Here is a 24,521-nt window from a genome sequence, read left to right as displayed (position 1 = left end):
GCATGTGTTCCTAAGCATCCAACCAACTAAATCAAGTAAAATCACTTTGTTTTGCTTATAATGCAAATTATTGCTCTGTATAATTCGACTTAGAAATTCTGTATAAGGTTTGCATGTAAGTGCGCATAAGTCAATATCTCAGCAAATACTTAACATATTGGATTGAAACTTTATACATGGGCTCCCAACTATAAAATAGTATATAAAGAAATTACCAAGGGTCTTGGCCTAACGGTTTCAGACAAGATTTTCAAAGATTTTTCCTATATAAGTCTATAGTAAACTTGTGAGTCCCAGGGCGTGGCCAGTTTGTCCTCAGGGGCATACTTCGACCAAACGTGGCGGAAGACCACTATTTGTTGCTACATACATCGTACAAACTATCAAGGGTATGGGCCAAGCGGATTCAGACAAGACGTTGTTCTTCTATAGGTCTAAAGGGAACTTGTGACCCCCGTGGTAGGACCACTTTTGAACCCAGTGGCACGATTTTAACAAACTTGATAGATGGCCACAATATAATGCTACATACGAAATATCAAAGTTATGGGCCAAGCGGTTTCAGACAAGAAGCTTTTCAAACATTTCCCTATATTAGTATGCAAGAAACTTGTGACTCCGTGGCGGGGCCAGTTTTGACCCGAGCGACAAAATTTGAGCATTCTTTGTAGGCGACCACTAGACAATGTAAAACACCAACTATTTAAGCTCAAGGCCTCATAGTATTTGTCAAGACTTCAAGTTGTTTACGGTTGCCATGACAAACAGGGTCCTGTATGGAATTCATTTCTTTGAACACATACTAATTTGCACCATCGAAGGAATTCCCTGTACGGCTCAGGTGAGCTAAAAATTCAGCCTGACGTAGTGAACAATAAGCAACACGGGGAACCAAAATCTATCAGAGAAGCAAAAGTATCAACATTATAACTCCCTGCATGAGTATAACAGTAGTAAAAATAACATGGCATTTTATCGAAAAATGCATATCACGTGACTTTCTGAGTTATTACAGGAGCATTTGCTAGACACGAGGGCTGATCTGTTACATATAATATTGTTTAAACGTTTAACCTCGATTCAAATTCTCAACGACTGTAATACTGCCAGGAAGAAAACGTGCGTTTGAATTATCAGAAAAGCTAATGTCTACTGCACCTATAGGTTCATGTTCGTCGTTTTTGCGAAGGTAAAAATCTGCCCAATTGTAAACTGTGCGAGGGTTATCTTCAAGAATATATACCGCGAATGTGTACATTCCTTTAAATGGGGCGGTGAATATTCCAGTGTGTGGGTTGTAGGCTTGGCCTTCGTTCAATTTGATAACATCAAAAACAATAACGGACGCTTCGGTTGTATATCTTCCAGAAAGCTGGGCACTGAACGCTACATGATCTGAAAAAAAACAACAACATAGATATTTAAAAGTGGTTAAAATGGTTATAAAATATATAGAGGATATTTGTTTATTTCAGTGTAAGATCGTTTTTTATTTCAGGAGTGTCATAAAGTAAGATATTTTCACGATTGAAATTAAATACGTTCTTACACTGAAATAAACAAATTTTATGTTTCTTTTTTTCCGAGTTTTATTGTATTTTAATTTATTTTCTTAATTACCCCCTTTTTGAAAAGGGGGTTATTTACGCCGCTACCCGTGGGACGCAAAATTATACTTTTTATAGCTGGTGACGTGGCTGTCAATTTTCTATTTCCGGTTGGTTGAGAAAAGTTCTCTGATAGTCCTTTTTTTATAGTTAAATATCCGTTTCGCTTGAAGGCATGTCGTATTTCAGGTAATGATGAGGACCACGCTAGGTTGTTGACAAATTTTGAGGCGTGGGTGGGGTAAAAACAATCAGTTAATCTGTAAATTGTTGTGTGAATTTTCCGGGAAGTTGATTTTACGTAATGCAACGTCAAACAGTTCAAAATACATTTGAACGATGATATAACATTCTATTTATGCTCGAACAGTTGTTTTCGTTGTAATTTGTTTGGTATGAAAACAAATGTTCGAACATTCAGCTTCAAGATAAAGAAAACGTTTGGAAAACGGGATAAGCATTTTTCTAATAAACGGTAAGTTGTTTATTTCCAAACATATCTGTCTTTTAACTTGTGTAACATTTTTTGAAATACTTTTTTGCCAACATTTTCTGGGTCAAAGTGAGGAGTTCTGTTTCGATCAAGGGGAAGTAACTACAAGGGATTTTAAAGTAGTTATGAAAGTTGATATTTTCACTTCTTATTTTACATTGAAAACAGTGAAAATACAGTGAAAATATCACTGTTGATATTCCACTGATAAAACTCCATATTTCATCGAAAAACATGAAAGAAAAATTCAATCGTTCAACTGTCATGATGTAAATGATTAATTGCTACGAAAACAAATGAAATCGTTTTGACCATATACAGACAGCAGTCGTCCGAAGAATGAAAACTGTTCGGTTAACACCGTCGTCCCCGAAAATGTTAGATGACGTGTTTACCGCTTAGGCACAGCGGTTGCGTAAGCAGGAAAGTACCTGTACCGATACAAAACAACTACGTTGATCGCGTAACCGGTTAATCTTATAGATATAATGCTGAAATATATAAACTTCTTCTTTATGATATTTTGCAAAGGCCTTCAGTCCAATTATTGTTTCACTTTGTAAATATGTACTGACGCCGAAGCTAGAATGACATTAATTCCGGACAAAAAGCATAAACGCATGGAGATGTTTACACACTTGTGCATGTATGGGTGTTGCAGAGAGTGTATACCTCTCCTTTCCCGGGACAATCGTTCCCAAGTAAGGAAGGCGGGGGATTGTTACAGTAGCGTTGTCGTGTAATAAGTCCTCCACCACATGTCACACCGCATGATGACCACGTCTCCCAAGAAGACCATCCGCCGTCTAAATTTAAAGAAGTTACTTCAAAAACAATCGAGAGTTATAATGCACCAGTCAATTGTAACCACGGCCCCCAGTTCCGGGGAATAGCGGGGACTTTGACTTTCGGTCCAGCCAATCACGGGTAAAATCTCCCCGTCCTGCGTGGACAAACTGGTGGTAAAATCCCGGCCAAATGCCCCAGCACCCCGGAATACATAGGTAAGGTTCATTTCCCGCTAATTTCGTAGCGAAAACCACCTCATTCACTCGGCACTGCGGGTTCACATGAAAAGTAAAAACACGGCCCATTTCCCCCGGTATACCCCCGGACCTGGTGGGGGGGTGGGCGTGGTACCAATTGATTGGTGCATAATATGTATGATATATTTCATTGTAATGTGATTATTTATTCCAAAAGTGGTCATAGAAGATAAAATATGATCACAATAGAAATAAAATACATACGATCTTACATTGAAAGTAACCAATGTGTGTTTTATGCTTATTTTCGTGTATGTATGGGTATTTTTCATACGTAATCCGTGGAGCACCTCAATATCCCGTTTGTAGCCTCTTGTAAATAGTTGGTTATAGCTGATTTACAAATATGAGAAACCATTTTTTTTTATAAAATTAAACTTGCGGTTGAATTATATTATTAAGCAAAATTCAGAAGTTCTTTAAACAGATCCAATTATTTGTTAAAACATCTTTTATATTCTCGAACATTTGTAATTTAAATTGTTATTTTTAAGCTTTAATAACATTAATATTTGGCAAGTTTGTTGAGTTCGAAAACGTTAGGTACTTATATTATTATATGTGCATGCATATCAAAACACTTAACGCAGTTGTTATAAATAATATTTTTTATATCGTAGATATGTTTGTTCAAGATTATATGTTATACTGTTCGATTAACATCCCTTTGTCAAATATCTAGATGTGTATGCGTGCGTGCGTGCGTATATATGTGTGTGGTTTGTGTTGTTGTTTTTTGGTTTGTATTTGATTTGCATTGCAGTTGTATTTTTATGATGGTGATATTGCAAATAAGTTATTTAGTCTATGTGTTACCATCAATATAAAAGGTATTGTTATCATTATAACTTTTATCATTATGTTTAGTTTTAGATCCATTTTAACATGTTACTACCTTATAACGATTTTTAGTAATACGTTTGTTGGTGATACCTTATCGGTAATATTATTGTTATGGCAAAATATTTTTCTTTTTTTATAACACTTCATTCTGTTGTGTTGCAGGATTCCTTTTAATTTCTACGGTTTAGATCAGTGTGTGTATACCTCGTGATAAATTGTGACATAAATGCTACATGGGAAGGTAATATTTTGCTTCGAATGAAGACTTTAAACAAAGATAACTACACTATTTTTTCACGTTAGGCAACATTTTGCTTAAAATGAACACAATGAGACTACCCTTTGTTTCACTTAAAATAGTTTAATAAAAGAAAAGTTATCTTTGTTTTAAGTATTCATTTTCAGCAAAATGTTGCCCAACGTAGCATATATGACGTAATTTATCACGTGGTATACACACACTGTAAATGGCGTATGCACTTTTGTTGAATAATTGTCTATTCAACAGCTTTTTATCCCATTTAAGTAAGGTTAAAACGTCGGAACGCTCTTATTTAGTAATAAATGATAAAGGTCATGTGTTTAAGTCTTATTTGTAATACTTTTTCATTCAAATGTACAATGGTTGGTTCAAAAAGTATATCAGAAAAAAATGCATCAAGCATACATAACTATTATTATGCATACTTCTTAAATTTAGTTATCTCAAAGTTCTATGTTACAGTGTGTATTTTTATGTCTTCTTTTTAGTTTATTTCATGCACTTGTTTTTATGTGTAAATTGTGTTTAGGCCTTGCGAATAATACAACAACAAATAGATTTTCTATTTCAGCTTTGAACCAGACAAATACTGATACAATAAACTTCCTTAAAAATGTAAGCAATACTCACGATACGGGGTTTCGAAACAAAAAAAAGAAGTTTTGCAAGGTCGTATTTTTTAAAACAAATGGGGAAAATCTGATAATAATTGTTTCATCGTTACATCTTTTTTATAGACATTTCCGTTATTTTCAAACAGGAAATACAAACCAAGCAAACTAACAGTTGTATATAAACATTGTCCCTTAACATTGTCCGTACTAGCATTAACCTGTGTAATTTCATCCGTGTACATTTTTAAAAGCGAGATATGAAATCAGCAAAGCTTACTTGCGCACGCCGTCTCCTGACAAATCCTGTCATCTCTGGACTCCCCAAAGCATTGATCACCATTCAATGCAGGGTATGGGTTTGAACAGGACCTGTCACGCCTCTGGATCCAACATCGCACGTGACTGAACATGATCCCCATGGTGACCAGAGGCTCCAACCGCCGTGAACTGTAGTATAACGTTATACAACCTGCCATCGTTACCTATGACGTTTACAATATACCAAGGCTATGCACCGCTAGTGTCCGATAATGAATGCTCTTTAGACTTGACGTGTTAAAACACACAGAAAAATACGTTTCGATTGGTTGATAATGAAATGCAGATGCACCGAATACATGTTACAGACAATTATTGTACCTTGAAAATATCATTAACTTCTTAAAGAGTTTAAATAAACATTGAATGCCAGTAACATGTAAATGATGACATGGGTTTTGGTACCCGAAACTGAAAAGATTACTATCAATATATGTTTTTAGCAACTTATCGTTGCAAAATACCACTTTCCCCGCGGCGTACTCCTTTGGCAAAAAACTATAACAATAGTTTAACATAATATATCAATTTTTAGCTCTACTGGCCAAAGGCCAGAAGAGCTTATGCGATGGTTATGTGTACGTAGTATGTGCATCCGTGCGTCCGTGCGGTCGTGGGGTCGTGCGTTCGTGCGTCTGTAAACAATTGCTTGTGAACACGATACAGTCTTCATTTTTGATTGTATCTCGATGAAACTTGTACAGTATTTAGATATCCATTAGAGCGGGGTTCCTTTCGAAAACCAGCCAGATCCGCTCATGCATGCCTAGATTATGGCCCTTGATAGTATAAAAAAATGCTATTGTGTAAACAATTGGTTGTAAACAATTGGTTGTGAACACGATACAGTCTTTTTATTGTATCTCAATGAAACTTGTACAGTATCTAGATATCCATTAGAGCTCGGTTCCTTTCGAAAACCAGCCAGATCCGCCCATGAATGCCTAGATTATGGGCCATGAAAGTTTTAAAGAAATGCTCTCTATTTTTAGCCAGGTCTGCATGAGCGAATTCTATTTTTAGCCAAGTTTACATGTACATGTAAATTCAAGTCTAGAGTTAAGGGAGACAATTTGCAAGTCTAGGATTTTGAGAGACAATTTGCTTTTTGCTTCTGCAGCTGATTTTGTGAATTACTCTGCCTTGTTCTTGTTGAAAGCCCAAAGGCCATTTTTTAGCTTTAAGTTCTGTAGTTTGCGCATTCATCTTAACAAAATTGGTTGTGAATGTTTAAGTTATGCACCTGGTGTCATTACTGGCCACACCCAGGGTTCACAGGTTTGGTAAACATAAATCTGGAAAGGTTTGAAAATCTTTTTGTGTGTTCGTGCATCCATCTCAGCACAATTGATTGTGAATGTTTGTTCAAATTGATCAATGTTGTCCTAGGATGCCCTTGACTTTGACCTTTTGAACAACTTTTTTTAACTTTTAAAACTACAGAAATTTTTACTATGAGTACAGTTTTGAAAGCATTTTTTTTTGTCAGATGACTTTTACTTGGCACATATTAAAATAGTTCATGGAACTAATCTCCTTACAATACTTTCTGGGCTCAGATGTTGAACGTGCTACGTTTTCAGGTAAGCCAAACACAAAACATAAACCATATGTCTGTTGCCTTTTACCCATACATACATGCTCTTGATATGACCACAAAAGCCATGCCAGTAGAGCATAGGCCCTTTTGGGCCTCTTGTTTTTTTAAAAGATCGTTGTTAACATAAAGTTTTGGGAAAATGGTAGGTGACGAATAAGGGAATATGTCAGAGTGGACTCACTTGGACAAGGGATCATGATGCATGCCTTTGTTTCTGTATTTGAACCAATACAATCTAGTCCGCCATGTTCTGGAGCAGGATTTGTACATGTGCGGTCACGTGACTGTGTGCCGCTTCCGCATGTGACGTCACATCCGCTCCAAATGGACCAATCAGCCCAATTTCCGTCCACTAATCAGACAGTGACAAACATATTTTGTATGGATATTGTATATACTAAGTTGTTTTGTTCAGTATTATAGTTATTTTATTAAATCATTTAAGTATACTAACGTAACAAAATACTGAGGATACGTCTTTCCCGAAATAAGTACATAAGTAGAATACTAACGGTCCAGGTTGGAGCTTACGTCGCAACGTCATATCTAATTAAAGCATTTAATCATTAACCATATAAGAGAAATTAGCCTGATAAAACCAATCCCAATAATCTTAAAAATGAAGAAGCATTTGAAAAAAAATACCAAAATACATACCCAAGTCACATAGGCCACAGAAATTTGGACAAACCAACTTTGCCTGGTCTTTATTTTGACAAAAGTTGAGAATGGTGTTCATTCTAGCGCAGTCAAAGCCTGGAGAGTCTACACAATCTGAAGCTAAGAAATACAACAGATTGGTATATTACTTATATGAGGCTCAATAATGAGGGTGTATTAAGACACTTAGCATTTAATTCATATTTCAGAACAAAACTTTATCAACAGAAGAAATTTAATATTGTTAAATGTTCATGCAGGTACCTTCTTTCAATGCCGTCCGTGAACATGAATTAGGTTCGAGTGTTTATTTGAAACACCTCAAAACAAAACGTTTATCGAAGATAAACCTTTCTTTTGTCATTTATTTTTGTAAACGCTTTTATCATATATAAATACAATACATTGAATTCACACAATACAGTCATATCGATATATTAATAACATAAAGTATAAAGATAATTTGGAAATCAAAATTTGCAATAGAATGGCTTTATAGTTCACGATGCTTTTTAGAGAATACACGAGATAAACTCACGGATATGATGCTGACATAAGCCGACATTGCAGAAATTCGTTGAACAACACTCATGACATGCAGAAGCATCTCTCGATTCTGCTCGTCGCCCATTGTCAAAGACAGAACGACCAACAATTGCTGCGTTCACTATACCGGTGGCAGAACATTGCTAATAGGGTGTAAAAACATTTTATTTGTTCCACAACACATCATCCATCTTTATATTAATCACGCTCGTTGGCGTGATGAACATTACGCGAATGTGTGGTGTTATGCTGATGGAGGAACAAGGTAGCCACAATAATGCGCGTTAAGGGAACATTTTTAACATTTTGACACTCATTATTTTCCCTTAGTAGAGTCGCCAAATCAAAAATCTTCAAAGACTCTAAAGCGGCTGTTAATATGGGCTAGGAAACCAGGGTACAAACCCTTTGCTTCTATGTGGTAAATATCACCGTTATAATTACATGCTAACAAGTTCAATTATAATAATAATTTATTGTTGTTGTTTTTTAAAGAAAATGCAGTAAATAACTAATATCATGTTATTTTCAAAGTATGCTCCATTCATTTTGCAATCATATATATAATAATCAGTAATGACAAATGTTTTATGTTTACAAGTAAAAATGTGAAGATTAAGAGCAATTAAAATATCTTATTTTTTGACGTGTCCTAATGAAGAATAAGAGACATTATCAGAATGTTTTGTTTTAGGGTGAATATGATAAATGATTGCGAGACGTCATATACAACTTCAGATTTAGAAGTCTAGATTAAAACGTTATATGCATAGACTGACATAACGGTTGAAATTTCACTTTGAATTAATAAAGATGCTATATATACCTGATTGTCAGCACATCCAAGCAAATACGATCCGTTGTTGCCACCGTTTGTTTGTAGAATGCAAGACTAAAAGAACATGCGAACGATAAGAAATGAACTTGTGTGAAGCAATTGTTATTTCATGTATTTGTTTTGATTGTATTTTTCAGCGTAAGTCCACTTACCACTGACAAAATAAACCACATAATTTAATACTGATGTTTATGGTGGTTGTGGCAATGGCGAAGGTAGTGAAAGTAGTAGTATTTGTTTTGTATAGGTAATAATTTCTGTTGTTGTTTTCTAGAAGAAGTAGTAATTTTCAAAGATTAAGTATTATTTATAATACCATATTACCTGCCCAACTTCACATTCAACCGATGTGTTGCAATCATTGACATTGGCGATATTCTTGCAACTGTAGCATTGTAAAGCATCTAGAACATACATAAGTTTGTACAAGTTAAAACAGCATCACAACAAACAGTGATATGTCATAGAAAGTATTAAGGGTTTTATAATCCGTTTAATTCTATTAAATCAGCATTTCTCCATCTACATTATCTTCAGGAAATTATGAAAACATCAAAAAATAAATAAATAACAGTTTAAACAATACATTCTGTTTTTATAATAAGTATTTTGTCAGACGTTTTCGTGGCTTACAGAAAAACCCTTATGGTGGATAAACACTTGACACACTTACAAATTTAGTCTGGTTAGACTCAATGTACACGTCAAGGTTGTTAACGTGTGCTTAAAATCAGCAATAAAAACATGTTCTATTCCATTGTTAATTCACTTCCATATGCTCGATCAGACCCAGATAATTTCCACATTAAAAGGTTTTCCTAATACATTTTCAAATTTAAACAAAACCTCAAAATTAGCAATGCTAATATTTAAAAGAGTTTTTCAAAAATGAGTTCATTGTATTTAAGTTCAATAAAAAATATTGGGCAAGATACTTATAATACGTTGCAATTTTACATGGAAACCAAAAATTACCCTATGTAGAATTATTTTACCTGTAAAAGGACTGTTCTTGGCTACAAGCAGACCGAGCAATCCTTGAAAAGACAACAAAGACAAACATTAAAATTTATCTTGATTATTTTTTTATTGTAAAATATGACTTGATCAGATAGGTATATTTTCCTAATATAACAGGCTTACACATATATGCAGTCTGTCATCTGCAATACTACACAGTGTTCCAATGAATTTGTATTACCCATTATCATTTACTTAATTTAAACATATATATCTCTAAAACAACAATGTTTCATCACAGCGATGGTAAAATACATTATATTTACCTAAAATAAAATAGTCCATGAATAACTGATTGTCCTTCTGAAATTTTAAGTGCACGATGTCAGCGGCTTTATCTTGCTCCGTTTTGTTGGTCATCAAATTTGATAAGGCACAAACAGCGAGGTTCACATACTAACTGTCAAACAGAATGATATATACTGCATAGGTGCTAGTATAACTCCGGAATGTTGCCAAAACTTTGTAATTTCATTTCATGTTTTTCGGTGGATGAATGAAAACAAACTGTTGATTGAAGGGAAACTTAATATTTTTTTTTTATTTTTTTATTTCTCTTTGTTTGTTTGTCTTTTTTATATTTATCTTACTATTCCAAAACATTCAAATTAAATGTAAAAAAATAGTTTGAACATTTATTAAACTAATATCTTTCGTCATACTGTTCACATCATACACTGACTTTTCTATGCAATTCGTAACTGTACACTTCTACATGGAAAGGAATTAGTATAAGCAATTACATTGCTTGTTTTCCGATCCATTTCATCACACTATTGCTGTACTGTTATTTTTGTATATACGAACTGAATAAAATATGTTTAAACTAAGGAAAACAATGGGTTGATCGAAATACGAGTTCACTGTGGTTGTTGTTTTTAATAACTGTTATCCCTTTTCTCAGACGGGAATTTAAAATAAATAAATAAAGTCACTTCTGGTTTTACGTCTTTGCTCAAAAGCTTTCAGTTAATAATCAAATTTTTGATGTTTTTAAAAACTAAAAAAAGAGAGAAAAACTTTATTGTTTCCGTAAAAGATTTTTTTTTCTCGTGAATGCCAAAAGTACGTATAATCACTAGTAGTCATTCTAAAAAAATGAAAACTAAAGGCAATTCAAATACTATTTCACATGGATTAAAATCATAACCGTTTGATCCGTTATAATCGGAGATGCATGCGTAGGATAACCGGATTATGAGTTAAGGGACGTTTCGATCACAAGGGCTAACTATCAAGAAACGGCCAGGCTCCGTTGTGTTTAAACCTTGACAATACATTTTTTCAACTTTTTTAAGTTAACTATTTATATCTGTAAATAATTTAGTGTTACACTCTTACTGAAAACCAATAAATACACATGTATGACAAACATACATTTTGACCGATAAACCTTAAACTACTTACTAATTTATGTATTTATGGAAAATATGTACTACTGATAACAAGATTGTAACCGTGTATTTAATAGCTGAAAACGCAAAAATAATAAATGATTGAATGAATGCTAAAATATTTACTGTGATTCACCATAGTTTCTTAAGGTAGAAATACCGTGTTTTATGCACATTTCATTCAAATTAAACTCGGTATCCTTCATAAGATCCATTGTTTTCGACAATTATTCATCCTTTTTGGAATATATAAACAATAGTATTAAATGTGGTTAATCTAATGTGGGAGTAAGAGTGCATCTTCAAAGGTATACCTCCACTCCAGTTGTTTTACCCATATCACCTTCAAGCTTGAGGACGACGATAAAACATACTCTCAAATTTAAAGTAATTGTTGACAGTAAGCCAACATACGACAGTGTGTTGCCTATTCATTATTCTAATTTATTGCCTTCTTTGTCAACATTTACACTATTACTGTAGATTTGAAAATTCTACAACATGTATATCCTTATCAATGACACTCCTAATTTTCATGTCTTGAGATTCATAATACAATTTAATAAAGATTGACTCGTGGCGATTAGAACAACGTTCTGTTCTAAAAAAAAGCTAAAAAAGCTTGTATTCTTCATATCGAAGTATATGTGCAGTGTAACATATTTAAGTCAATACAAATTTGCCGCTTCGAATATTTGTGTGTGTGTGTTTGTTGTCAATGTCAACGCTGAATAAAAAAAACGCCGATCTGCTAGTCTATAAAGGTTATCGATAACCAACATATTTTCTAAAACTGCATGAAAGTTTGTGTCTTTTCATGTTTTAATATTAATCCGCTTTGCACGGATCGCTATATTCTGATTATGCAGTTGTTATTTGCTGGTAGCCAGTTTGATTTAAAAAAAGAAGAAAATAATTCATGTTCGAACTTTCCACTAACGGGTCTAAAAATAGTCAGTACAATAAATATATTATTTAATTCCCCCATATTACGAAGAGCATCTGGTTATTTTTTTTCTTTTGAGGGATATTTTAAATTGCGGTTCATTATCATTGTTCATTGTTACTGCAAATCGTACAATGAAAGTCATCAATGTACTTTCCTGTTTTCAATGAACAATTCCTGTTTTCAATGTACTTTCCTGTTTTCAATGAACAATTCCTGTTTTCAATGAACAATCCCTTTTTTCAATGAACAATTCCTGTTTTCAATGAACAATTTCTTTTTTCAAGGAACAATTCCTGTTTTCAATGAACAATTCCTGTTTTCAATGAACAATTCCTGTTTTCAATGAATAATCCCTTTTTTCAATGAATAATTTCTGTTTTCAATGAACAATTCCTGTTTTCAATGAACAATTCCTATATATAGGATATATATTTATATATACTGGTTGATGCATTCAAAAGTTTGTTCAATGCATATTAGTCTCCTACCTCGTGCTTCCAAACAGGGTGTTTGCTTACTATTTTGACCTCTTGGCTCATCCCTATATTGTGTATTGTATTGTTGAGAATAATAAACACACTGTCCGAACCAATAGAGTAAAACACACTTTGAAACTGCATTTACTCAACTTTATATTATTGAACCGTTCAAACTAGGTCCAGCAGTCTGAAACTTATCTTTTTAAAAGGATTAATTATATTTTCGCCCAAAATTTCCTAGCTTTATTGAAGTATTCTCAACGAAGATGATTTCAACTAAGCCTATTGAAATGTTTGTTCAATTTAAAGACTAATGTCCTTTACATTCCTTTCCAAACGATGATACAAAACAAATAATTATTTTGATTCATTATTTATTAGAAATAGCTGGATGACAGACACACTCAGAAAACTTCAGCGATTAGGTAACCTGTAAACAAATCTTAACACTCCAAATGCGTTACGAATATACGATCACCTCGATTCAAATGTACCACCACAGTTACACTGCCAGGAAGGTACGTGTGTTTATATTATCAGCAAAGCTTATGTCTACTGTACCGATGGACATATGGTTGTCGTTATTACTGAGGCAAACATCTGTCTAATAAGAAGCTGTGCGATGGTTATCTTCAAAATATACACTGTAAATGTGTACAATCCTTTGAATGGGGCAGTGATTATTCCAGCGTGTGGGTTGTAGGCTTTGCCTCCGTTCAATTTGAACACATCGAATACAATAACGGATGCTTCGGTTGTATATCTTGCAGAAAGCTGGGCACTGAATGCTACATGATCTGAAAGAACAACAACAGATCAAAAATGGTTAAACTGGTCATAATTTTCATTATTTGACTGTCATGCTGTTGATTATTTATAACTACGTAAGTCATATAAATCTTTCAGACAATTTACGGACAGCAGTCGCTAAAAGAAGAAAAGTAATGTTATCGGTTAACACCGTCGACAGCCAAAAGATGGCATGTATACTGCTTTAGACCTTGTTCAGCCAAAATAATTGTATCATTATGTTAAATGTAAAGTGGAACACACGATGGCCCTAACGGAACTCCATACCATCATGACCTAAACAATCGTTTAAGTAGAGCTTGCATTTAACGTCAAATCTGAATCGTGTGAAGATAAGCATATGGTGTGCGGCGATTAGTTTATCTAGTTTTTCTCATTCATTCTCTTCTCATAATCGAGAAGTGGTGTTGGAAATGACATTCATTGCAATCGGTAAATTTAAAAATTTATTTTATGTTTGGTTTGATCATCGAAAATAATTTACATTTAAACTTATTTTCATAAATCAGAATTTTCGAAAACCTTATTAAACTTAAAATAATTTTTAACATAAGCTGACGTCAATTATAGAGAGCAGGTAAAAGTTAATGCTTTCCGATGCTATTGATTTAGATGTATCAATAAAATAGACATGATATTTCACTGTTGCATGAGACACACTTTTAAGTACGTCAGCTTCGAGTGATGTTAAGCACTAAAAAGCTACTCCATATCCTTTAGGCATATAATGAATAACAAAACGTTTGTTTCAGTGTAAGACCGCAATCTATATCACCCCGCAACAACCAATAGCAAATATTTATCACGTGGATACGCCACTTTGGACACAAAACTTTTGGTTGTCAACATATAGCTATCTTACACAGAATCAAACAATTTTCCTTTAAACAATTATATATATGATATAAAATATATACAATCATTTGAGATATTTTCTTCTATTGCTATCATGTATTTTCTCTTTAGGCATACTTAAATTTCTATTTCAGCGTCCTTTGTATTTTCGTCATAACGGGTAAGTGCTTTTTTACTCTTTATGGGCTGTATAATTCGAAGAGTTTTGTTAACAGGCTACGCTTCAAATCACCGGACTGCCATAATTGGAGCAAGTTTAGTAATCTTGTTGCGCTTCAAAACAGACTACCATAGTTAGGACGACTTTTTACAACAGGTTAACCTTCCAATAACCGGTCTTGCATTGTTGGGACAAGCTTTGACAACATGTTTCCTTTCAAGTTACTGGACTGGCATAGTTGGGACGAGTTTTGACAAAATGTTTCTCTTCAAGTTACTGGACTGGCATAGTTTGGACGAGTTTGGACAAAATGTTGCTCTTCAAGTTACTGGACTGGCATAGTTTGGACGAGTTTTGACAACATGTTGCTCTTCAAGTTACTGGACTAGCATAGTTGGGACGAGTTTTGACAAAATGCTTCTCTTCACGTTACTGGACTGGCATAGTTTGGACGAGTTTGACAACATGTTGCTCTTCAAGTTACTGGACTGGCATAGTTTGGACGAGTTTTGACAACATGTTGCTCTTCAAGTTACTGGACTGGCATAGTTGGGACGAGTTTTGACAAAATGTTGCTCTTCAAGTGTTTGGACTGGCATAGTTGGGACGAGTTTTGACAACATGTTGCTCTTCAAGTTACTGGACTGGCATAGCTGGGACGAGTTTTGACAAAATGTTGCTCTTCAAGTGTTTGGACTGGCATAGTTTGGACGAGTTTTTACAACATGTTGCTCTTCAAGTTACTGGACTGGCATAGCTGGGACGAGTTTTGACAACATGTTGCTCTTCAAGTTACTGGACTAGCATAGTTGGGACGGGTTTTGACAAAATGCTTCTCTTCAAGTTACTAGACTGGCATAGTTTGGACGAGTTTTGACAACATGTTGCTCTTCAAGTTACTGGACTGGCATAGTTTGGACGAGTTTTGACAACATGTTGCTCTTCAAGTTACTGGACTGGCATAGTTGGGACGAGTTTTGACAAAATGTTGCTCTTCAAGTGTTTGGACTGGCATAGTTGGGACGAGTTTTGACAACATGTTGCTCTTCAAGTTACTGGACTGGCATAGTTTGGACGAGTTTTTACAACATGTTGCTCTTCAAGTTACTGGACTGGCATAGTTGGGACTAGTTTTGACAAAATGCTTCTCTTCAAGTTACTGGACTGGCATAGTTGGGACGAGTTTTGACAAAATGCTTCTCTTCAAGTTACTGGACTGGCATAGCTGGGACGAGTTTTTTCAACATGTTGCTCGTTAAGTTACTGGACTGGCATAGTTGGGACGAGTTTTGACAACATGTTGCTCTTCAAGTAACCGGACTTCTATGATTTGAACGAGTTTTTACAATAAATTGTATTTTAAGTAGCCTAGCCGGACAACCATAAATATGACGACTTTTGACAACGATGTGCTTAAAAAACGGGACTGGTATAATTGGAACGAGTTTTGACAACAGGATACGCTTCAAACAACCTGTCTGTCATATATAGGGCGAGATTTGACGACATGATACGCTTCAAACAACCTGTCTTTCATAAATAGGACGGGTTTTGACGACAAGATACGCTTCAAACAACCTGTCTTTCATAAATAGGACGAGTTTTGACGACAGGATACGCTACAAATAAGCTGTATACCATAAATAGGACGAGTTTTGACAACAAGTTGTGCTTCAAATAACCGGACGTCCATACAAAGGATGAGTTTTCAACAGGTTGTGCCTCAAATATTCGGACCGCCATAATTGGGATGAGTTTTTGCAACAGGTTGTGCCTCAAATACTCGGACCGCCATAATTGGTACGAGTTTAGACATCAGGTTGTGCCTCAAATTCCGATGTTGATGATAGTTAAACAATAACAAATGTTTATTGTGGGAAGTATCGGTATATCGTAGGATTTTAAGAATGCTCTTTTTACCACGAAAGGATTATATATCTTTTCCAGATGCACTAGAATGTTACAACTGTCCTAGTATCAGCAATACACATGACTGCAATACAACGGCAGTGTGTGCAGTAGGGCAGGTAAGTAAATCTTCCAAGGGAAAGCATTTTGATTGGTCGAATCGTGCCACATTAGAAGTCAGCAAAGGTGATTTATACTCCGAAAAATGATAACGACTTTTCATTTGCATTTGGCATTTTTACCCTGGTATGCAATGCAATGGGACAACAGATTTACTAAAAAAAAACAAGTGAACATTGAGACTATGATGTTTTTCGATATTTCTCAGTTCTGTAGAATTAATGTTAATGTGGGCATTCTTTTATCATATTTGAAATCTTTATAAATTTGTTTTCGTTTTATGCCAGCTTCAATGCTCATGATGGTTTTATTATTAATATTTTAATTAAAGTTTAACCAAGCTTGAGTCGGCAAAGAGTCGATAAGAAGTATTATTTGCAACATATTTGATCCGATTGTATGCGCTTTACTGGGTGGAATTGATATTTGAAAGGTTGCCGTTTCATTGCACCTCCTTTGTTTTCGGTGACATGAATCAAGTCATTGGAATAGCCTTGTAACAGCCATCGATAAATAAATACACCATGAAAATAGGCCATGAAGTAACGAGAGAACCAAAGGTGGATTTAAGGAGTTGATGTACATGAAGTGTAATATGGATGCACAATTTGGGACGTGTGCCATCATTCTCCCTTCAAAAACAAACACCGAAAATAAAACAAAAAATATTATGGTTTGCAGAACCTCTAATAAATGTTTTTTGTTAAGTTTAAATTGAAATTATGTGTATTGGTGCATTATATACATGCTATTTCCATGGTTAACATGTACATTGTAATACATGCTCGTATATGTTACTTCCAGTCTTGTTTCCTAAAAACATTCGAAAACGGAGGTGGATCGTTCTCGCTTGGCTGCATTTCAAATGAGGTTTGTGTTAACATCAAAACTTTTGAAACATTACAAGCGCAAGTCAGAGCGACGTAATACGACAGCGGCACTGTAAGGTCAACAACACGTGTAAGGTAGTTTACGCTACTTTTGAGAAATATTTTCTTTGATATGATGATTCAAAAAGATGCTATAGACCAATTTCTACTTGGTTTGTTTTTATGTGTCAGTTTAACTCTTGGCTTAAGTTTGTACGAAACAATAAATTAAAGTGAACATGCCTCCGCAACTGTGATCGCTGACATTTAATAATTTTAAACAGCCTTGTCAACCACAAATCCATTAAGCAGAACACAACAACTAACAATGCAATAAGTAACGATAACATCTACAGATTTTCCATTTACATGTAGTTGTTTATTTGTTTAATTGAGCCATTTAGGAGCTCGCGCTTACGCTCTTGCTAATATACAGGCATTCATGGGCATTCCCGCTAAACACTGAAAAATAGTTGCATTTAGTTTTGGTATTCTAAATAAAACTTCTGGGCCGTTCAATCTTGAAACAAACATATTTCTTGTAATATAAACTTTTTAGATATGTTATACCTTTTCAAATCAGAACGAATAAACAATATCTCCATTATTCTTATCATTATGTTTTTATTGTCCTAGAAATGTACATCAACACACATCGGTAGCTCGGCAATCATTGGACGGTCTACCTTATAGAAGGAAACTAGGGACTCACCCATTTGCCACGAATGCTGTTCTAGAAACTTATGCAATGCTGACCAGTGCCAACATCAACTACGTAAAGTTGATATTTCTATTCAATAATTGATAAACGTACTTATATAAGCAGGCTTGCACACAATAAACGTTTTCCAAAGAAACAGTGCTCAACAACTAGACTTTCTGGGCAACAGTTAGAGGCGGTCGTGTATATCTTAGGTGTATCTAAATATCCATTTGTTTCCAGTTACCCGTGCCATCATATTTTTGCCGCCGTATTTTTGTGCCATTTCATTTTCTTTATTAATGACTGTCAAGTATTTATTCCTCTTTTGATTTTTTTCTGTTTTTCGGTAGTTTTATAATTCGGAAAGACGCGTAAATTCATTGTTTTATAAAAGGACAATTTAGACAAAATGATGCCGGTTTTATGTTAAACAATAACATTCAAACACAATTCTAACTACAAAAAATATAGAAACAAAAAAAAGAATCCGACTTACCAACCAGATTAATATTGGACAGTAAAATCGGAATATAATATACATTGCTTAAAACTCATATTTAAAATACTTTGTTTGATGATTTAGCATCAGATTGTATTGACGATCCCAACTTCGACTGTGCAAGGATGAACTCCGTTCTTAATATCTGCCAGAGCACACAACAGGCCAAACTTGTATGTCCAAACTTCTGTGGACTATGCAACATTGGTAACGTCACGTTTTGCCATGTACACACAAACAATTAACATCCAACGAACGGTAAGGTTACTGTCGCCCGTTCAGGTCTACTGCGTGTTGTTATGATATATTTTTCTAAAATAAGCTGTTAATACGGCCTACAATTGAGACGTAGCAATAAAGAATGTGATGAAATAGTTGCGCTCAATTTCGATGAAATAAGAAGTGCATTTTAAATGAAAGCGTCAATAGCATTGAAAGAATGTAGGCACAACAAGCCTGGTGTTATTTCCTTTCATATATCTGTCCTCAAGCAAAAACTATCAAATCCAAAACATATATGGCTCCAATCTGTATCCTATAAGTGCCTGTCAGTCATAACAGGTAATATAACTTGATAAACTGTGAGTTAATTCTATGAAACCTGATACGTTTGACTATTTGTATTAGGTTAAGGTAAAGGCAGGGTCTTTAGTCAACAAATTTCCATTTTCTGCGTAATAATCCTTAATGAACTTTTCCCCTCGGCTCCTTACTATTATTTAAAAAGAAATCTTCGTCTTGGTTTTAAATTCACTTTAACGTGACAATCTTATAAACGTTTTTAAATAAAGTGGTCTTCTAATTCGCACTTTTTTTAACCGTATAACACCAAAAGCCCCATTTTGTAGTCCCGGCGCAATAACTCTTTTAACCTGCCATGTCAACAAGTAGATCATATTATTTGCGGTACTTAAGCCTATAGGCATACAACATTATGTTCACGGAAAGTTTTTGTTATTGATGAGTTGAAAGAGTTCAATTCACGAACCAACAGTTACGAAACATTTTCAAATTGAAGGCCACAACCCATGACAACAAGAAATAACAATATCTAATGTCAATAATTTCTACTTTCACAGTCATACAGTCAATATTGTTTTTTTCTTGTGTTATTATACACAGCACATGTCATGACTTTCTAAATCAATTGAATTAAACACAAAATAAAAGCGTTCAAGGACTGTTTCAATTACAAAAGGGTCTCGTTTGTAAAGTTATCAAGTATGGTTATAAAACAACCGAACATTAAAAGGCCGACATGTGAACGTATACATTCCCTCCTTCCATATACATAAAATTCCTTTATTCTACTTGGTGGCATTCATATTTTAAATAGTCTTGTATACATACACCGATTATAAAAGCCCTTCTTGAATGTTTAGATTTAACATTAACCTAGATGTAATTTATGCATTATTATAACGTTATGTCTGATAAATTGAAGACTGTATTTCTCAGTGATAATGGGCGATATTTAAACGCCCAGAGGTGATTTTATTAACTAGATATGTGGGTTATATTCTAAAAATATGTTTATTATTCTTAACAGTTGACGGCCACTGGTCTGATTGGTCTGTTTGGAGCGGATGTGACGTCACGTGCGGGAATGGTGAACATTCACGTGACCGCACATGCACCTATCCAGCTCCAGCACACGGTGGACTAGACTGTACTGGTTTAAACGCTGACAGAAAGACTTGCAATAACAATCCATGTCCAAGTAAGAAATACATCAGTATTTACTTAAATAGGCCTTTGTTTGTGGCATGTTAATTCTTTTACAGTATCGCTTTATGTAAAAGGAAGAAACAACAGTTTCATACCACTGTCTGTTGGAAAAGTATATTCGACAAAACAGTATCGCATGATGGTGCAAAACTCGAATTCGTCCTTAATGGCACCGTATGAAAGAAAACTTGTCAATAATTCCTTACTAATTTCCAGAAATGCTTTCTTGGAAAAGGGAGAATCTTCTATTGCTCTGAAATACATATGGGTAGAAAATGAAAAGTCACAAAATATACCAATATTAAGAATAGTTAAACAAACTGAACATTCGTCCCAATCAAACTGTTGACGACAAGGGGGTTAAAAGAAAACCTTATAACAAGAATAATATATGTAGCAGAAATGTAAATGCTTTTATCTTCAGTTTTGCCATGCTTTTTGTTTACTAGACATTTGTGGATTTTGAACCAGACATTGTACATAACGAAAATTTCCGCTCTAATTTGAATTGTTTCCCCAGCGTAAGTGGCTTAAACGTATAAATTATAGCCTGGTTGAACAATTTTTATTATTTGCTTACATATGTAAAATCATGGCCTCTATCCAATATTAATTCATTTCTCTTTAGGTCATCATATCTATCTAGCTACATGTACCAATTGGTCAAAATGCTATAGCATTAACATTAAAAACATATGTTCTTTTGCATTATATCTATATTGTGCGTCTTTAATATTTGCATTATACTCGATGGGCATCATGTGGGGTGTCCTATTCATTTAATGATACCAACCAAAACTTATTTAAATCATGATTTAGGCTGTAGGCCGTTGGAGTGTAGAGTAGATTTTACTAAAATGCCTTAATGTTTTATTCGTGTCGGTGCATTGTTTATGAAACCAAAGTTTCGGTTTCATATGCAATCGCGTATTACTCTAGACTTTTGTAATTTCACATATTAAATGAGTATTCCAAGTGACTGATACTCCATGGTTTTGATTTAATTGAGCGTCAGCATAAGTTTTGGAGTTTTGGATCTATTTATCTGAAGTGGGAGAAAACAGTATACTGTTATTTCCTTGTTATTTTGGTAACAGTCATAACAGTTTTTATCTTGGTGTCGTGGATGACATCTGAAATGTTGCACAAGGTAACATTTAATACTGTTGACCGAGGAATAGTTCAACCAAAGAAAAATTAATTGAGCAAAACAAAACCAGATTTGAATTTATCTTACGAATCGATTATCATTATAAATATAACTATAAATTGTATAGTGCATGAGATAGGTGAGGTTTTATAATACATATCAATGACATTTTTGTACAGTTCAACCATTGGAATACCATGTAGTAACATATTATGGTAATGAAATGAGAACTGAAACATGGCAAATCACGATCCATGTTTAATTCTAGTACACGGTGGGTGGAGCTTCTGGTCATCATGGGGATCATGCTCAGTCACATGCGATGTCGGAATGAAGAGGCGTGACAGGTCCTGTTCTAATCCTTACCCTGGTATTCATGGAAACCCCTGCTTCGGCGATGCCCGAGATGACGCGATATGTAAAAAAATGCCATGTGCAAGTAAGATCATTTTTCCATTGAATATATTTATATCGTATATGTGCTATGTTGTCCCATGCTTTTAAATACTCTGGCTATAATAACTAGCCTTAAAAAGCTGAATATGTAAAACAAAATCCCATTGCTTCAATTCTGCATTAAATCCCAACTTCGAACTAGTACGGATACAATACGGGATTTATCGACGTATTTAAAAAAGTTTTGGAAATATCGAAATCCACTACCTGTTTAACTGGAAAGTGATGTTTCTTTTAAATAAATGCTTGCAATGCATCAACATGTCGTTGACCATCGAGTTGATCAGTCTATCGGTCAATAGATTTATGATATAACTGGTGTATTAGTAAAATATTTGGTTCGGGTGTATGGCATATCTATTTTTTCATGTTATCAAATGGGGAAAAAATAACAGTAATTATATTGATTTTTTTTCCAATTAATTATTTAAAATGAAATAGCCTTTAAAGCTACACTCGCACAGATTAAACGTTGTGACAACTTTTTTATTCTTTGTCTTGGAACGAGCCATATTTTGCTAAAATCCATGGAAGCCAGTGATATAAGACTGCTGACAAAAATCAGATCGCAGATTTTTATGTTTAAGTTCAAAAATTGATGTTTTGTGCATTTTTTTCTAAACCGTTAGGAACGGTTTAAGCCATGAAACATTAATTTTCGAACAGAAATATTAAAATCTTTGATCTGATTTTTTCTCAGCAATCTTATATCATTGTTTTGCAGATATTCACGCAAGCATTTGCTCATTTCAAGACAAAAAAAGTTGAAAAAATGGTCAATTTGTGAGAGTGCATCTTTAATTTGCCGCTACTGCTAAAATTGAACATTCCAGCTACAAATTTTATTCATGTATTCTATTATTAAGCAACAAGGGATACGCTCTGAAATAGTATATGGATTACGAAATCGCCAGTGTCCGCGTTCACGTTTTGTTGCAGCAATCGATAAGGGTATATTATTGTGAATATTCAATCAAACTGTGGAATTCCTAATATTATGCAATGAAATACAAGAACCAAAGCCACTTGACCTCAGCCATGAAAGGGCCAAGTGGACTATTGCCCCAGGACGTTTGGCCTCGGGCAATGGTTTGTAGGTCCTTCCCCGAACTCAGGCATATAGTTTTGACTATTGACCGACAAGCATTATGTAGGGCCATTTATTCTTCTGGAAGTATCTGCAACTAAAATCCAATTTAATACTAAAACACATGATGTAATATTTTATATTAGATTGATAAAACAATACTTTTATACTTTACATCTGCTAAATTCGCTTTTAAAATGCCCCATCTCCCTGGGCCATGGATCAAATAAACAGTAACACCCTTAAAACATGCAAACGCCCTTCTGGTGGAAGAGCAATCCTTTATCAGAGTTGTTTACATTTCAGACGGAGGCTGGTCTGATTGGGAATCATGGAGTGCTTGTCCCGTGACATGTGACGTAGGGCTACGGAGTAGACAACGGTTTTGTAATAACCCTTTCCCCTCTATGCTCGGCCAATACTGCCAAGGCAAATCCGACGACTACATTGTTTGCAATACCAAACCGTGCAAAAGTAGAGTTACTTTTTGAATCATTAAAATAAAACAGTTTTTGATAAGTATTACAGGTCATTTGTTTAATGAATTATCATCTTGAACCCTTTTAAATTTAATGATCAAAACCGAACAAAGCATATTCATTCCTTTAAGATACAATATAATACGCCTTTAAAAGTTTTTCTTTTAATTAAAAGATACGAGGCGAAACAATCCCAAAACACTAACATTAAGTTAATCAAGTTAAACACGAAAATGCATTAAAAATAAAATTTACATTTTTTAGATCAACTTATATTGTGCGCGTTTCAAGTTCAAATATTGAGCCGATTGCTGAACTGCCGTTCGATCAGCTATAAATATAATTTTTAAGCATGTAAATGTAACTGATATTAATTTTGATAAATGCATACCAGTAACCTTTAAACATTACAAATTGGTGTTTATCTATTTCTTCCAGGTGAAGTGGCCTTTAGCGCACATCTTGGACATTCCGTAACCGTCAATAAGGGAGACAAAGTCGTGTTTGATTCTGTCTTATTGAATAGTGGCGATTGTTACAACGCCAGCACTGGAATCTTTGCAGCTCCTTTAAGTGGAATCTATTTGTTTTTGGTACACCTGGTAGAAGAAAAGCATGCATCGTATCCTTCTTACTCAGATTATTTTCTCCTAGCTTCAAATAAAGCTCTCGCGGCAACAACTGTCACATTTGCAAGTAATGAGGGGAACTATCGAACAGGTGCTATTAGTGTTATTTTGAATATGACACAAAACAATACGGCGTATGTTTCTGTCGGTTCGTCGGGAATGACTTTACATGGACAAGTTTATTCAACGTTTTCTGGATATTTGCTTTCCGAAGGTTAGCATGTAATGGAAAATAAATTGCAAAAATGATAAATTGGTTTCATCTTGAACATAAAACAAGTGATGTCATAGTTTGCTGCCCATGGGGGAGACACATTCAAAAGGTCAACTTATACTTTCAATGCTATCTATTGCACGTTTATGTAACATTTGCTACAACTGCTTGCCATGGTCAATATG

At 34.6% G+C, this 24,521-nt stretch overlaps 1 protein-coding gene, 2 long non-coding RNA genes and 1 pseudogene across 3 annotated transcripts; 2 read left to right on the top strand and 2 right to left on the bottom strand.

Annotated features, from left to right (window-relative positions):
• Positions 1-802: 802 nt before the first annotated feature.
• Positions 803-8,537, bottom strand: LOC128221611 (coadhesin-like; annotated as a pseudogene).
• Positions 8,538-8,828: 291 nt separating this feature from the next.
• On the bottom strand, positions 8,829-10,174 carry LOC128222625 (uncharacterized). Its single transcript, XR_008259183.1, has 4 exons — positions 10,114-10,174; positions 9,823-9,864; positions 9,152-9,231; positions 8,829-8,881 (listed from the first exon to the last, which is right to left on the bottom strand). It is a non-coding gene; the product is annotated as an uncharacterized LOC128222625 (long non-coding RNA).
• Positions 10,175-14,476: 4,302 nt separating this feature from the next.
• LOC128222006 (uncharacterized) lies at positions 14,477-17,357 on the top strand. The gene is made up of 3 exons (XR_008259045.1): positions 14,477-14,494; positions 16,442-16,521; positions 17,327-17,357. It is a non-coding gene; the product is annotated as an uncharacterized LOC128222006 (long non-coding RNA).
• An 870-nt stretch (positions 17,358-18,227) lies between these two features.
• Positions 18,228-23,505, top strand: LOC128221610 (coadhesin-like). The gene is made up of 4 exons (XM_052930216.1): positions 18,228-18,800; positions 20,143-20,313; positions 21,740-21,910; positions 23,321-23,505. The coding sequence occupies exons 1-4, from the start codon at positions 18,719-18,721 to the stop codon at positions 23,503-23,505; spliced, it is 609 nt and encodes a 202-aa protein (XP_052786176.1). The 5' UTR covers positions 18,228-18,718.
• Positions 23,506-24,521: the final 1,016 nt, after the last annotated feature.

Source organism: Mya arenaria, chromosome 16 (genome assembly GCF_026914265.1).
Source record: "Mya arenaria isolate MELC-2E11 chromosome 16, ASM2691426v1".
Taxonomy (NCBI): Eukaryota; Metazoa; Mollusca; class Bivalvia; order Myida; family Myidae; genus Mya; species Mya arenaria.
Note: the sequence above shows the minus strand (reverse complement) of the source record. Positions and strands in the feature narration are given on the sequence as shown.

Excerpts from the sequence above, each read along its gene's own strand:
- LOC128221610 (XM_052930216.1), top strand. The coding sequence starts at position 18,719 with ATGAACTCCGTTCTTAATATCTGCCAGAGCACACAACAGGCCAAACTT. Across the intron at positions 18,801-20,142 it reads CTGTGGACTATGCAACATTG|TTGACGGCCACTGGTCTGAT; the intron begins GTAACGTCACGT and ends TATTCTTAACAG. Across the intron at positions 21,911-23,320 it reads TAAAAAAATGCCATGTGCAA|ACGGAGGCTGGTCTGATTGG; the intron begins GTAAGATCATTT and ends TTTACATTTCAG.